At 38.0% G+C, this 15783-nt stretch overlaps 1 protein-coding gene across 3 annotated transcripts in view; it reads right to left on the reverse strand.

Annotated features, from left to right (window-relative positions):
• Positions 1–15783, reverse strand: part of SNAP25 (synaptosome associated protein 25) — a 67330-nt gene that overhangs the window by 12168 nt on the left and 39379 nt on the right. For all 3 annotated transcript variants that reach the window (XM_039359442.1, XM_039359440.1, XM_039359441.1), the window contains exons 2-4: positions 12319–12454; positions 9221–9262; positions 4478–4526 (exon numbers count right to left, since the gene is read on the reverse strand). In XM_039359442.1, the coding sequence (XP_039215376.1) occupies positions 4478–4526; positions 9221–9262; positions 12319–12390 (163 nt within the window). In that variant the 5' untranslated portion in view covers positions 12391–12454. The remainder of the gene's footprint in view (positions 1–4477; positions 4527–9220; positions 9263–12318; positions 12455–15783) is intronic.

Here is a 15783-nt window from a genome sequence, read left to right on the forward strand (position 1 = left end):
GTTTGCTTGGTGGAAGCGTATACAGTTAATAATGGTATTAAGAATGGATATGAGTAGCTGAGTTAAGATCCATGTCCAGATACAAACTTTTTTCAATGACTGAGGCTCTTCAGATCTGAATTTTGGGCCGAGGTCCATCTCTAAAGAAGAGAAGACCATGGGTCTTATTCCTCTGTCAGTGACATTATTATATGCTAGGAGTGACCCCAGTGGAGTAGAAGGAATTACATAAAGCACAGGACCCAGTTTCATGTCCAGAGAAGCAGATGGATAGACTGCCATAGAATTAGGAGTCTCAGAGCAGATTCAATATATAGATAAATAGATGGAAAGTTAGATAAAAATATATAGAAAATCATTTTTTCCTTGATGCGCATTATTTCTTGCTTACCTGATCTTCCCATGGCTTCCAGGACATTATTAGATCAATGTAATTCCTTTCACTTTAATGGAGTTACACCTGATTTGCATTAGAACAGTATAACATAAGTATCAAGCCCATTATTTGGATTTATATGCAAATAATAAGTGACTTTTATAAATACCACTGTGCTGGCTTAGAATTAGTTGCAGATTGCCCTTTAAAAATGGCTAAGAATCATTATTCTTATTAAGATATGCCAAATAGCACAAAGTAAATATTTGAGACTGCACGAACAATCATACAGCTCGATCCAGTCAATATTTGGGTAGAAAAAAATGCTCATCATGTTTAGCAATAATTATTTCCAGCAAAGTACACATAGAATTGTCCCCTTGGTGACTCCTCCTGAACCTCAGTTATTTTCCACTATCATAAATATATTCATTTCAACGACATATTACATTGATTCCCACCCTTCACCCTAAGGAAACAAAATAATGAAGAAACACTTTAATTAAAAAAGAAAAACTAATTCCATTTAACACAAGGAAAAGAAGAAAAAGAAATAGCAACATGAAACAGGTTCTATTCGTATTTTCTGCACAAGAACTAAAATATTTGTGCTCCTATGGCTAAATATAAAGAAGGGGGGAAAATAATACAATTTGTAGCCAATAGGTCAAAGGCCAGCCTTTTGAAATCACAGAATAGGTTTAGAGAGAAAAAGTTTTGTGGTTTCAGAGATTTTTTTTTCTTTCTTTCTCCACTCTCTATATGGCAAGTAAGAGATAGAGGAAGTTGAAGAGAAAACTATCTATCCATCATAATCCATCCTGAAAGAGCAGCATGAGTTACAAGGGTAATTGTGATGACTGCTATGTGGTGTTGTGGGTTTTCCAGGAATTTTAAAAGCAAAATTACTTCAAAAGAAGAAGAAGAAGAAGAAGAAGAAGAAGAAGAAGAAGAAGAAGAAGAAGAAGAAGAAGAAGAAGAAGAAGAAGAAGAAGAAGAAGAAGAAGAAGAAGAAGAAGAAGAAGAAGAAGAAGAAGAAGAATAAGAAGAAGAAGAAGAAGAAGAAGAAGAAGAAGAAGAAGAAGAAGAAGAAGAAGAAGAAGAAGAAGAAGAAGAAGAAGAAGAAGAAGAAGAATCTGCAGTCCTAGCTTTGTGTACTTGATATGGCATTTTATTTAATTGGCAAGTGTACATTTAGTAAACCTGATTACAGAAAGTTCATGCAGATATAAAAGGATGATGTCAACTAGAATGATGTTCAGTTGGCTTTAGAGTAGCAGCTGCAGTTTATATCTCACTATTTTGCTATAAGTTCAAGGACAATTGCTAGGAAACAAAAGGATATAAGGCAGGGGTGTCAAACTGCAGGCCCACGGGTTGGTTGCACCATGCAGAGGCCGCATCCACCCCAGCTCTGACAATGCAAAAAAAGTCATGATATGTCACGACACGTCACGTGATGTGGTGAGTTTGACACCCATGATATAAAGTGTGAATGTCTGATGCAACTGACAATTAATTTCTACATAGAAGGCCCTATGGTTCATACATACCTGGAAAATACACACATTGCAAGGGTAACACTCTGGTTTTTAAATATTAAGAACATACTTCAGTGTGCCACTGAATTTCAGCAGCACAGATGGGCAAGATTCTAGGGGCTAAAAAATGCAATGTAAGGGCCATAGGTTGTCCACCAAAGGAAGTATTGATATTATAAATTTTCAATTTCATTGATTTTGGAGTATATATTTGTGGATTCAGGGCAATGGAAGCTTTCTGAGATCCTTTGTGGAGCTGTGACTCATGGATTCACTAACTGACTATAGCTACAGTTTATGTCTTTAAAAAAATCAGCCTTGTGGCTTCTAGCATACCTTAAATGAGCACGTGCTTGAATTAACTTACTAAAACTGAAGTGTTGTACTGGATAATTTTCCTGTGATATTAGTAGCACTTAGTTTCCATTGAACTTTAGGCCATGGGTCAAATAATCCCCTTTCGGTATCTATGCTTCCAAATCAAGAAACACTAATGCCAAATGGTTCTCAAACTCACAAAACTCCAAAGCACAAGCTAGCCTATTGTGGGTGGAGTCAGATGTCCACAGTGACAGTCAACAGTATCAAAATGAAAGGCAGGGCTCAGGCTGAGTGAGCAAAGAGGCTGTGAGCAAAGCCCCGCCTCTTTTGACATCATTGTTTACTCCTGACGGAAAGACACCTTTGTGATAACTACATGGTACTTCCATATCTCTTGAAAATGTATCAGTTCCTTCCCTCACATTCCTCTTGCAAATCAAGGAAGATTTAAAATCCACTTATTGTTTCTCTTTGGTGAATAGTTGCCTGTATTCCTGACAATTAGAACAATTAACCAGTGGAACAACCTGCCTCCAGAAGCTGCGAATGCTCCAACACTGGAAATTTTTAAGAAGAGACTGGATAACCATTTGTCTGAAATGGTATAAGGTTTCCTGCCTGAGCAGGGGGTTGGACTAGATGACCTCCAAGGTCCCTTCCAACTTTTATTGTTGTTGTTGTTGTTGTTGTTGTTGTTGTTGTTGTTGTTGTTGTTAATGTTCTGTAATTTTTTTTCATCCGGGCAGCACCTTGAACATTCTTACATTGAACTGATGGGTTGTTTTTTTAAAAAAAAAGCCAGAAATAAACATTTAATCTAAGCCAGGGGTGTCAAGCTGCTGGCCCGTAGGCTGGATGTGTCACGTAGAAGCCGCACCCATCCCATTGCCGGCAATGGCAAAACAGTCCCGATATGGCACGTGATGTCATGTGATGTCGCAAGTTTGACATGTCTGATCTAAGCTAATTATTTGGTTTAGAGAAAGGACTACCAAGGGGACAATATAATCAAAGTTTATAAAGTTAGATGTGGCATGTAGAAAGTGAGCAGGCAGAAGGTTTTCTTCCTCCTTCAGAACACAGATTGGAAGGAGATTTGGAACAGACAAAATAAATAAAAAGCACAGAGCTCAGAGCTGAACTGTGGAAATTATTATCACAAGATATGCTGATGGTCATTGAATCAGAAGCATTTTAAAGGGAAATGGATAAATTCATGGACAACAGGACTATGAGAAGCAATTCATCTTGAAGACGTACTGGGGACACTATGCTATCTCCAAATGCCAGTCATAGAGGAACAAAAGCTATGGAGAGTGCATCTCCTCCCAAGCATTTCAGAGCATCTGCCTCTCTCCTGTTAGAAACAAAACTTTTGGGGCCTTGGCCTGATTCAGTAAAGCCATTCTAAGGTTCTCATTATTCTGAAATGGACAGCTGAGTGTTGTACATTTTCTTCAACATCAGAACAAGTGATCTAGAAAACTTAAAGAGTCAAGAGAAAAAATAATCCAAAGAAATTGAACGGATCTGTCAACTAAGCATTCTAATAATCCATATTAGAGCCCAATTTAATAATTTTGAGATTCACATCATTTGATGAATCAGATTATCTGTGAGACATTCATGGTCTAATGGAAGTACAGCCTGTCCTAATTGTGCAAATATGAAAATTATATCTTTCCTAAACATAATTCCAAATATAATTAAACAAACATGGAAATAAAATAAAAAACAGCCAGAGTGAATCCAAATTGTTTAAAGTATACAGAAAATTGTTTAAAGCATATGGAACATTTCCATATTTTGAATGACTTACAGTCTTTCATTTAAAAGAACCACCAATATCAATTTTGGAAAGTTTTACAGTATAGGGAGATCTGACTCTTTCCTATATGCAGTTGTGCTGAGTATCCCATTATTTGGCTTGTTCAAGTTTCACTATCAAAATTCCTTCTTCTTCCAAAATGCAGAGAACCTGATCCCTAAAGTAACCTGCCCTTCAAAGAAACATTAAGGGATGTTAAAATTTTAAATACTGTAGCTCTGATTAGAGGATTTCTCTTCATTTTAGTCAAAAGGCTGGTGCTAGGAATATCTTCCCAGTTTAGATGGCTGCAGATCAAGACCTATAAACAAACACCTGTCCAGGTATATACATGTGTTAGTAAGACCATTAATTGGTCTAAAGTTAACTTTTCCCAAAAGATGCTTCTTTGGGTAAATAACCTGAACTTACCTCCTTGCTCATCCAACATAACCAAGGTCCTGATACCAGCATCCTTGCTCTATATTCCAGTGAGAATAACAAGATGAAACAGAGAGGCAGAGATAGAGAAAGAAAGAAATTAGTAAAAGAACTAATAGTCAAGCTCAAATCAAAGTTAAACAGTGAAGGAAGGCAATAAGAAGGAATAAAGGATACAGTCATAAGCATTAAAGAAACAATTCAATAGGTATCGCATCAGTACTACTAGGAGAATCTTCCCTATCTTGATCTATGGGGATACTTACTAGTCTTCTGAGAATTGCAGTCCCAATAGTAGAACTATTGGAGGGTAATTCTGTAGTTTAAACAATGACCTGGCTGATTCAAAAAAAAAAGTGTTGCTATTTGGAAAACATCAGATTAGAATGACTCACCTTGGGACTCATGGCAACACCAGATAATTTCAGGAAGAAGAAGAAGTCATTAGAAAAATGATGGGTCAGTTTTTGTTCTGCAAAATTTAGGAACCTATTGTTCCTAAATTATTATTATTATTATTTGGTCAAAGTCTCTATAATTAACAGTGGAGCTAGATCATAACACATACATGTGGCACCAACGTCCATTTGAGTGTGTTTAATAATGCATATATATGTAAAATCATTTTTCCATATTATGTATGTATATGCTTAAATATTTAGCTAAAACATGAAAACTATCCAATCTGGAATCAGGATAGGATTTTGGCTAAGGTAAGTGTAGATATAGGAATCATGAATAAAAGGACAAGAAACTATTGTCTATATACCCATGCATGGGTAAAAATCTCATCCAAACTAATTTCTAGATTTTTCTCCCATAAAATCACAATGATTTAACAAAACATTTGAAAACCTTTTACAAGGATAGATGGTAGATAAGGGTGGGCAGGTTACAGAGTCTTAAAAATGATGTAGAAAGGGATTTGGCTATGTTCTTGAGCCTGGGATGCTGAATGTGTTAAAGACTATATTGCTAACTGGCCAAGTATCTCAGCTGCTGTATTTATTTATTTTGGATGTTTCTACTGATTTAAAAATGTCTTTAGTCTTTTTTATTGTAATATATTTTTTAATTGTAAGTGGCCCAGAGTCATTGATTGAAATGGCACCTATAGAAATTGAATGAATAAATAAAACTAAATAAAGAAGTTATTCCCTCCCCCTTTCCCTATGCTTATTTTTCAGGAAATTTGTATGAAAATGACATATTTCATTGTAGTAGTTTTTTAAAACAATTGCAGGAGAATAGCAGCAGGGGCTACAAAATTAAAATGAATAAAAAACAAGTTCCATTTGTCACACTTTCTATTTAAGCAGCAACTAAAAGAAAGCATTGTTGCATTCTTTTGGATTAACCATAATTATTTTAATTTTCCTAAATCTGGATGACAGATCTCAGAACCAAACAGAACACTGGATCCGTCCTGCAATGTATCAATCCTTCAAGTATTTCTCCAATATCCCACTGTGAAAACTGTTTACTGTGATTTCAGACTAGCCACAAATGAAGAAATTCTTCCCCTCTCTATTGTGACTTTTTTTTTAAAAAAAAAATGGGAACCTCATCTATGTCTCTGAATCTCCAGATTACCAAGAAAGTTTCCGATGTGCCTCACTTCAGAGAAAGTTTTCTTTAATCTTCATGTTCTTTAATTTTTTTTTTCTGAATCAACCTATTTCACTCAGGAGTCCATGTATAATTAAACACATAGTCTCACTAATGTACATAGTGTCATGTCCACAGATGTTAAGGGTGAAGAAACATAAAGGCAACATGGTGAATTCTGACTGTAGAATCTGTATTTTAGTTCTTGAATGTTTCACAGGGACTGGGAGAAAATACAAATTCTCTGGTGAAAATGTATAGAGAAGGTAATCTTTCTTTCAGAAGACAAAATTCTCCCATTAGATTGTGGGGGGGGGGAGGGGCGGGACACACCCAGAAAATGCAAAATTAAATTATATATTTAATAAGTTAATATTCCTGCTGCTTTTGTTTCTCTAAACTTGAAGACCAGAAGATTACATGGTCAAAAGAAGAGCTAAGTACATTTTTTTTTCTCATTCCCATCTCCATCAGCAATACACGGATAAAATTGCTGATGAATCTTCCAGTGTGAATGTATGGGTTACAAAAGGGTAACATATATGCAAAATTTTGAAACATTTTACGGCATTTCTCTCTCTCTCTCTCTCTCTCTCTCTCTCTCTCTCTCTCTCTGTGTGTGTGTGTGTGTGTGTGTGTGTGTGTGTGTGTGTGTGTTTGAATGGTTCATCGCTTCAAATTAATGGTGTTATTATTAAATCAGGAAAAAAACACTGCTGCTCAACACTCCTGCAGGATTACTTGTTTCAGGGAATCTTTTCATTTCATGCGCTGATAAAAGGAATCCACCCCAATCTACTGACAAACTGCTTTGAAATTATTGGACGACTGATGAGTTTTGCTGCCCCTGTCTGGTTTCCAGGCAACTTGAGCTCCAAATAAATAGATGTTGTTCATTTCCTCTGCTCTGTTACTATACTCTATAGTTTTCTAACACTTTTCTAAGGCAGTTAATTAAGTTAACTGCTTGAATGCCAGATCCCAATGATAATGCTGGAATTTTGGGTAGCTTTGCCGCCATTCTCAAAGTATTTTCTTTTCAAAGTGATTTTGTGTGTTTGTTTGTTTTCTTTATCCCACCTTTCTTATGTTTTACAAATAACTCAAGGTGGAGAACACACCTAAAACACACTTTCCTCCTCTTTTTCCAATAATAAGAACAACCCTGTGACGTGAGTAGGGCTGAGAATGACTGACTGGCCCAAGGTCACCCAGCTAGCTTTCATGGCCAAGATGGGACTAGGACTCACACTCTCCCACTTTCTAGCCTGGGGCCTTAACCACTAGACCAGATTGGCTTATGTAGCTAGCACGTAGAAATTGTGCATGTAGTCTGTGTTTTGCTAAGATAGGTTTATCAATTGTAACACAGCACTTCCAAATAAGACAAAGAACAGACTTGCCCATTGGCTTCAGTCATATCCATGTCACATGCAGCATGCCCTATTTCTGTGTGACGAACCTATGGTACGGGTGCCACAGGTGGCACGCAGAGCCCTCTATGTGGGCACGCGCACCGTCGCCCCAGTCCTAAGCCTTTAGCTGAGTTTTATAAAACCTTTTTGCTTTAGTCCTCTGCCGCCGTGTGGAAAAAAAAGGTTCAATCAATCAATCAATTTCAGCTTCTCATGGGGAAAAAAAGATCTTGCAAAGTTGGAATTGATTGATTGAACTTTTTAGTCCCACCCAGTCTGCCGTTATCACTGTAGCCACACCCACCCAATGGGCCACGCCCACCTGGCACCCGATGATACATAAGTAGATTTTGGGTTTCAGTTTGGGCACTTGGTCTCTAAAAGTTTCGCCATCACTGCCCTATTCACAATAAGGACCTGATGCTGGTCAGCTTGGGTATGTTTTAGCTGGTTTCCGCAAGTGCAACTCAAGACCATTTTTATCCCAAGCATGCCCACACTATAATATGCAAAGTACAGGTAGTCCTTGACTTACAACAATTCATTTAGTGACCGTTCAAAGTTACAATGGCACTGGAAAAAGTGGGTTATGACCATTTTTCATATTTACAACCTTTGTAGCATCCCCATGATCATGTGATCAGATGCTTGGCAATTAATTCGTACTTGTGACCGTTGCCATGATCCAAGGGTCATGTGATCCCCTTTTGCAACCTTCTGGCAAGCAAAGTCAATGGGGGAAGCCAGATTCGCTTAACAACCGCATTACTAACTTATCAATTGCAGTGATTCACTTAACAACTGTGGCAAGAAAGGTTGTCAAATGGGGCAAAAAGCACTTAACAAATGTCTCATTTAACAACAGAAATTTTGGACTCAGTTGTGGTCCTAAGTTGAGAATTCCCTGTATGATTTGTAGTGTAAACTAGATTTAATTAGATTTCCATTTTCTCTCCCCTCCCCTCCCGTCCATCTTCTATCTTCATTTTTTTTCCTTCCGGTATTTTTTTATTCATTTTTGGCATTTTGCATAAGACTGAGGGCCATCAAAGGGAACAGTGGGATGGATGTAGAAAACATGTTGTTTTCAATGCAATCCGGTTTTAATCATGTATCAAATGAACCACTGAAATTAGCAAGGCTCAAAGGAGCTAGCTTAAATCTCATTGATTTTAATCGTTCTACCTTAAATGTGATTAAGCCCCATCCAATATTTTTTTTACAACTCCTTCTTCAAATTCTGCGGGGATTTATTTGTTCTAATTTCAAAGTATTTCTAACAGAGTTAAATATTGGGTGAAAGCCGGTCTCATTGGCCAAGAAAACACTGGTCCTTTTGAGTGCTCCCTGATGTCTAATTTTCCCTCTGATTTTACAGGGGGTGCAAGAGTATTGAAAATGTTACATGCATGTAATGTGCCCTCCAAAAGCAGTCACAGGAGGCTTTACAAAGGAGCTACATGGGATGCTCCTTATCAGAATCAATCATGGTTTCACAGGAAGGCACACACACATAAAAATCTTTGGCTTTATGTTAGCAGTGCATGTAAATTCACCCTAAAGAAAACCCTTTAAAATAACCATTTTCATTGTGTTTGAAAAAGTCATTATGTACCGGTAAGTCTAAGGTGGATATGCTTTGTCATGTACTGAGAAGGCTCAGCTCTGGCTAGCCAGGAGGAAGAATCAAGATAAATCATAACCGTCTTACCTCTTCAACAAGTTGCAGCATACGACGGGTACTTTCAAGAGACTAATACAGAAAAGAAACAAAACAATGTTAAGATTACCAAAATGTTTGTTGGTCAAATATCCATCCTGCGTAGATCATTAACAAGGTACCTATTTGGGCTCAAAAGCATTTACCATTGACAATAAATTCTGCTTTTTCAGAGGCAGGATCCAGGTTTTGGAATAAAGACCATCCATTTTATCCTTCAGGAGGAGTCTAGGAATTTATTTAGTACCCAAGCATTTATGCTTTAACTTTAGGAATTCCTCTTTTTTCATATCCTTTTTATTATGCTTTTATGATCATTTTTATTAGAAGCCCTTCAGAACCACTAATGTGAGAGGGCAGATGATACATTTCTTAAATACATAAAAAATGAAAAGAAGATAAAATCAATAGTATTATGTTTATCTCCTGTTTATAGAGAAGATCCAATTTATTATGTTTAAATTATATCTTCCGTACAAGGAGTTTAGGATTTATTCTCAGAGCAAATGTGTAATATAGATTAATCTAAGAATCATTTATCAAAGTTTGCATAAACTATGATTGCTTCATCTGTGGCTGAATATCAAAAATTATTCTAGGACAAATGTTAAGTATGAAAAGCAGAAAGAAACTTAAATCAAATTTCTCCAATTTTGGGGAAAGTACTGCAATACCTGTACAGCCTTGTTTATTTATTTAAGACTCTATATCTCATCTTATTGATGATTGGAGGGAGTTTATTTTGTTTATACCTGCTGCTATCCACACATTCTCAGTAGCTAACAATAAACATATGGCAATCAATAGTAAAAAGTACAATAGAGAAATAGTATAACATTCATAAGAAATTTAGCATTGTAAAATAAAATTATACAGTAATAACAACAGTGTCATTTTATCCTCCAGGTGCTTTCTGCACAATTCACTTTTTAAAATATATAGAAAACCAATAATGCGGAAGCCAATCTAATTTCTAGTAGAAAGCTATTCAATTTTCTCACTCAAATAATGTTCCAGATACCAAATAGCATTGTAGATATTTATAGATAAATCTATAGCTAGCAGAAGCATAAGAAGATTTGATTTGCTGCGCCAGATCAAAGGTCTTTTAGTCTTTAATTTACAACAGTATCCTATTAGATTCCTAGAGGGAGTTTATAAATATTAGTTTCCTGTATATAAATGTCTGATCTTTAGTAATACCTCCTATAAACATCATAGGACTTTTATTCTATTTGTCATTGTACAAAAGGCTATGTATTAATAATACCAAGGCATTCTTTCATCTTCAGTCAAAGCTTTGTGATCCAGTTATGGAACATGGATATGCCTTTCTCTTGGGCAGCATTCCTGCTAGAATTACTTTGCTACAATGAGCTCTTCCTTATAGATCAGTGGTTCTCAACCTGTGGGTCGGGACCCCATTTGGGGTCGAACGACCATATCATGGGGGTCGCCAAACAAGGCTGTCCGCCATTTTTTCCCCCTTTTCTTTGACCACGCCCCTGGCACCCGATGATGTATAAGTGGTTGGGGGTCACCACAACATGGGGAACTGTATTATGGGGTCGCGGCATAAGAAAGGTTGAGAACCACTGTTATAGATCAAAGTGCTATCCACCAGTCCAACTATACGAGTGCTCTCCTTATTATTTGTATGCAGGCCAAATTAAGGAAAAAGAGTGGAAGATTCCCACAGCTTTGCTTCCCTCTCTTCCCTCCAAATATCCCCCAGATGGCAGAAGAACTTCCATCCAACACCTTCCTTAACTGAAACAGAGTTGGATGAACAGAAAAGAAGATACAAAAAAAAAAAAAAAATTCTAAATTAGTTGGCTTAGCCATCTGTCAAAAGCTGTCCTGGGCTTTGCCCAAATTCCCAATAACAATAGTAATAGCACTTAGACTTCTATACTGCTTCATGGTGCTTTACAGCCCTCTCTAAGCAGTTTACAAAGTCAGCATATTGCCCCCCAACAATCTGGGTCTTCATTTTACCAACCTCGGAAGGATGGAAGGCTGAGTCAACCATGAACCGGTCAGGATCAAACTTCTAACAGTGAGCACTGAGTTAGCCTGCAATACTGCATTCTAACCACTGCCCCACCACGGCTCTATCCCAAAATAGATCACAGGAATAAAGGGGGAATCAGCTCTACCCATCAGGTTTCAGATCCCAATGAGTTGATCAGACACCAAATCTGAAAGGGTTGGCTAAAGAAAGCAGGCAGTTGGCTCTTTCAGCTTCACCTGCCTCCTCTCCCAGCCTAAGGATCCATTCAGAACCAGGCACTGAAGCCCCTTAACTACTCCTTAGGGGTAGTTAGGATTTCTCACAGTGAAATGGAGAAGATATCATTTCACACTCCACCCCCAACCTTCAAGGCCTCATCAGTTGTTTCTGGGGCTACTTTAAAAAAAAAGGCTAAGAATTGAATTGAAATCATGTTTAAATTAACCCTGCCAATTGTTGAAAGGTCAGAAAAGCCTGTTATCTGTTGGTTGGGCTTATGCTTCTTTCAAAAGGAGGGATCCACTCAGAGAAATAGGAAATAGGGAAGAAGCTGGATCTCTTTCCCCATAGGATGCTCCCCAAGGACTGCAGGGGAAGAAAAATGCCCATCCCAGCCGAACATGGCCAATAGTTGCTAGGCTGATCCCACCCTTTAGCCACACCCTGATTGCAACACCAACCTAAGTTAGTTGGTGAAGCCTATCAAATTGCAGCAAGAATAAAAATGCCGCACGTTTTTGCCAGCTTGAGGGAAAAAAAAACCCCACTACTTTAAAAGCTAAAAAGCCAAGGATGATCTAAGGCTGCCTAAAAGTATGGATGGCAGAAGTAGGATGAGGACATGGCAGAAAAACTAGGTTATCAAAGAATGTTCATTATTTTTATCAGGTGTGACTGGGGAAGTTCCCTTCATTGCCCTTTGGGCAGAGATTAGCTTTAATAAGCAAGTTTCAAGTTCTAATCCCTGTCCAGTTCAAAGGCAACACAGGGGAGGTAAATAAACAAAGCAGGATCCTGTCTTTCAGAGGTGCTCAGCTCCTCGTATTGCACTTATTTCTCTGTCCTTTTCTTTTACCTCATCTGTCATCTGATCAGCCCGCTGCTGCATTTCTTCTAGCTCATTGCGCATATCAGCATCTTCTGCCATTGCGGCTGTGAGTGCGTGGCTCTCGCTTCTGGATCAGTTGGTGCCTTTTGTCCTGTCTGCAAGCCTAGAGTGCAGAAATAAGAAACACAAATAAATATAAGTGTCATTATTGTTGTTGTTGTTATCGTTATCGATCAGTTGACTCCTAGATGCTGTCTGGACAAATCCCTGCAGTTTTCTTGGTTTGCCATTGCCGCTTTCCTAGGGCTGAGAGAGAGTGACTGGCCCAAGATCACCCAGTTGACTTTGTGCCTAAGATGGGACTAGAACTCCTGCTTCCCCAGCTTCTAGCCTGGTGCCTTAACCACTAGAGGTAGTCCTCAACTTACAAGCACAACTGAGCCCAAAATTTCTGTTGTTAAGCGAGACATTTGTTAAGTGTGTTTTGCCCCATTTTACCACCTTTCTGGCCACAGTTGTTAAGTGAATCACCACAGTGGATAAATTAGTAACCCGATGGTTAAGTGAATCCGGCTTCCCCATTGACTTTGCTCGTCAGAAGGCTGCAAAAGGTGATCACATGACCTTTGGACACAGCAACGGTCATAAATAGGAACCAGTTGCCAAGCATCTGAATTTTGATCACATGATCATGGGGATGCTACAAAGATTGCAAGTGTGAAAAATGGTCATAAATCACTTTTTTCAGTGCTGTTGTAACTTTGAATGGTCACTAAATGAATTGTTGTAAGTTGAGGACTACTGTATACCAAACTGGCTCTCTTAACACAAGGAGTACGCTAGCATAAATTATGAGGAACAATATCTTGATGAATATACATATTGCATTATTAGGGAGGAATAAATACTGAACTGAAGTCATACATATTGCAAGCTAGATAACAACATATTACAACAAGTACTTGGAAAAACATCATCAGATTAGTGATCTCACCAGAAAATTGTTTCTGATTACTTGTGCGTCAATACCTGTGTTTTCAAAAATATGCTTTCCTCATAAAGCCATTTAGCTGAGGCAGGCAATGTTTGTAAGTGAGAAAGCTCTCATCAGTTGTTCCCAAAGTGCTATCGTGCTATTCCTGGGCTGTTAGTCATTCTCCCGAATAAGAACCCAAATGTATGTTTGATGCAATCACGAAGCAGAACTGATTCATTTCAGTTTCATAAAAACACTGATCAACTTTCATAAAGCAACAAGCCCAGGGAAAGAATGGACACCAGGGGAAAGAATCTGCACTAGTTTTGTCCCAAATCTCCCACATTTCTCCAGAATTGAAATAAGTGTTGAATTCTGTTACTGACAAGGAATTGAAAAATTACAATCCCTCAACAGCTATCCCAATGCCCCAGACCCCAGTTTGTGAGTGGAGAGTAATCTCGCAATAAGATTACAGAGGGAAACCTTTATTCTGTGAGAAAAGCAGCCTGTTGGAGAATGTACTGGTTGCAAGAAAATAAAACTTTAGATTGTTCCACAAGTGTTCAAAATCTGATTTATTCCGAGAAAAAAATCAGCCATCACTCCAAACTACACATTATGCTGTATGCAAACTCTCTCTCCCTCCCTTTTCTGTTTCTTAACAGGAAAAGCAATGGCAAGAGCAACAACAACAACAACAAAAGATTTCTGTGTGTCTTTCTCACTGTTGTCAAATGAGAAGTTGTATCTTGGATACTGTGGATTCTAGAAAGGTCTTCTTCCTCTTAAGGAACTCAGAACCCAATTATGCAACTACTGGTAGATGCTTTTAACTGCAGCCTTGACATTCAGCACACAATGGATGTTTTTATGATGCACGCACACACATGGGGGGGGGAAATCTCTCTTCCACTATAGGATAATTATTAGATTATCTCAGCATCACAAAATAACATGTAAGCTTTTGATTCTTCCATAAATCTTCTGCACGCAAGTTGACTGATTAATTATATGCTAAAACAAGTCCTTTTCGACTCCCAGAGACCCCTTAGACTGATTTGCTCCATGACAATCTGGTCTTCCAACTCTGTCTCCATCACCATTTTAATTGAATCCCTCCATCTGCTGCTGGTTGCTCTCTTCTTCTCTTTCCTTCCCAGCATTAGAGCCTTCTCCAGAGAGCTGGGTCTTCGCAGAATGTGTCCAAAGTAGAATACTTTGAGGTTGACAAGACAGAGCAAAAAAACCAGACGATAAGAACACAAGGGCCCCCAAACGTATGAAGGACTTGCAGGAAAAATACTTTTCTCACACAAGAGGGGAAGCATGCTTATCTGTGATCTCTCTGACTATAGGGAAACTGACTCTACTTTCTGTAATAACTGAAAAGATTGAAAGCTTCTGCTGGATTGGTCTTACAATGTAAATGTGAGGAGGCTGACCATTAGAGTTCTTCTGCTTTATTATTTTTTGATGTTATTCTTTAATTCTCATCAGAAAAAAAGATCAGAATTGTGCAGGTAATGATTTGCCCCGTGACACTCTATGAAAGCGAAAGCTAGACTTTGAAGAAGCAAGATAGGAAGAATAGTGATGCTTTTGAAATGTAGAGCTGGAGAAGACTCCTAAGGATACCATGGATTATCAAACAAGTCAAAACAGGTTCTCATCCCAAGCTCAAATGATCAGGTTCATTTTTGAACACATTATGTAAAGACTGAGCTCTGTTGGGAAGTCTCTAATGCTGGGAAAGATGGAAGGAATGGATGCACCATTGGAAAATGGACCAATTTTGGCCTAGTTCAGCCATGTCAAACTGCCAGCCTGTAGGCTGGATGCGTCATGGCAAAATCACGCCCACCCCATTGCTGGCAATGGGGAAAAAGTCACAATACGTCGCGCGATGTCACATGATGTTGGGAGTTTGACATGCCTTTGCCTAGTTCCTCCTGGAAAAAGTCTATCACATGGTTGCTAAGAGTCAATACCAACTTGGTGACACATCAATATTATTATTATGTCACAGGGAGAGTAGGAAATGAATGAAGTTTTAGGGGACAAGAGAACTACCGCAAAGGTGACCTTATTTGTTCAATTGTAAAGTGAAATGTTACTGAAGCAGAAGAGAAATGGCTATTGGCACACAACAGATTATAATAGCTTTTTCTGTGCTGCTTAAAGGACTAGAGGAAAGGTCACTGGCTATCTGGTTGTGCCCTTTAGACAGGACCAGCTTATCATTAGGTATTAAAATGATTGATTATTTTTTTAAATCAGAGATAATAAAAATGAAGTAAAAGTTATTGCCATGCCTTTGAATAAATATACATCTTTTCATGCTCTTTCATAAAAAAAAACAGGCAAGAAACAGACACACTTTGAACATCAAACCTATTCATACCCTACTGTCAGTGCAATTAATTAATTTAATGTGAATAGTAAAATTTAGTACAAAGTCTAAAATTTAGGAACTGTGGTGATGCACAATAGATCTCATATTTAATCACCAAAAC

The sequence above is a fragment of the Crotalus tigris genome, unplaced genomic scaffold (assembly GCF_016545835.1).
Source record: "Crotalus tigris isolate CLP2741 ecotype Arizona unplaced genomic scaffold, ASM1654583v1 scf7180000019070.2622420, whole genome shotgun sequence".
NCBI lineage: Eukaryota > Metazoa > Chordata > Lepidosauria > Squamata > Viperidae > Crotalus > Crotalus tigris.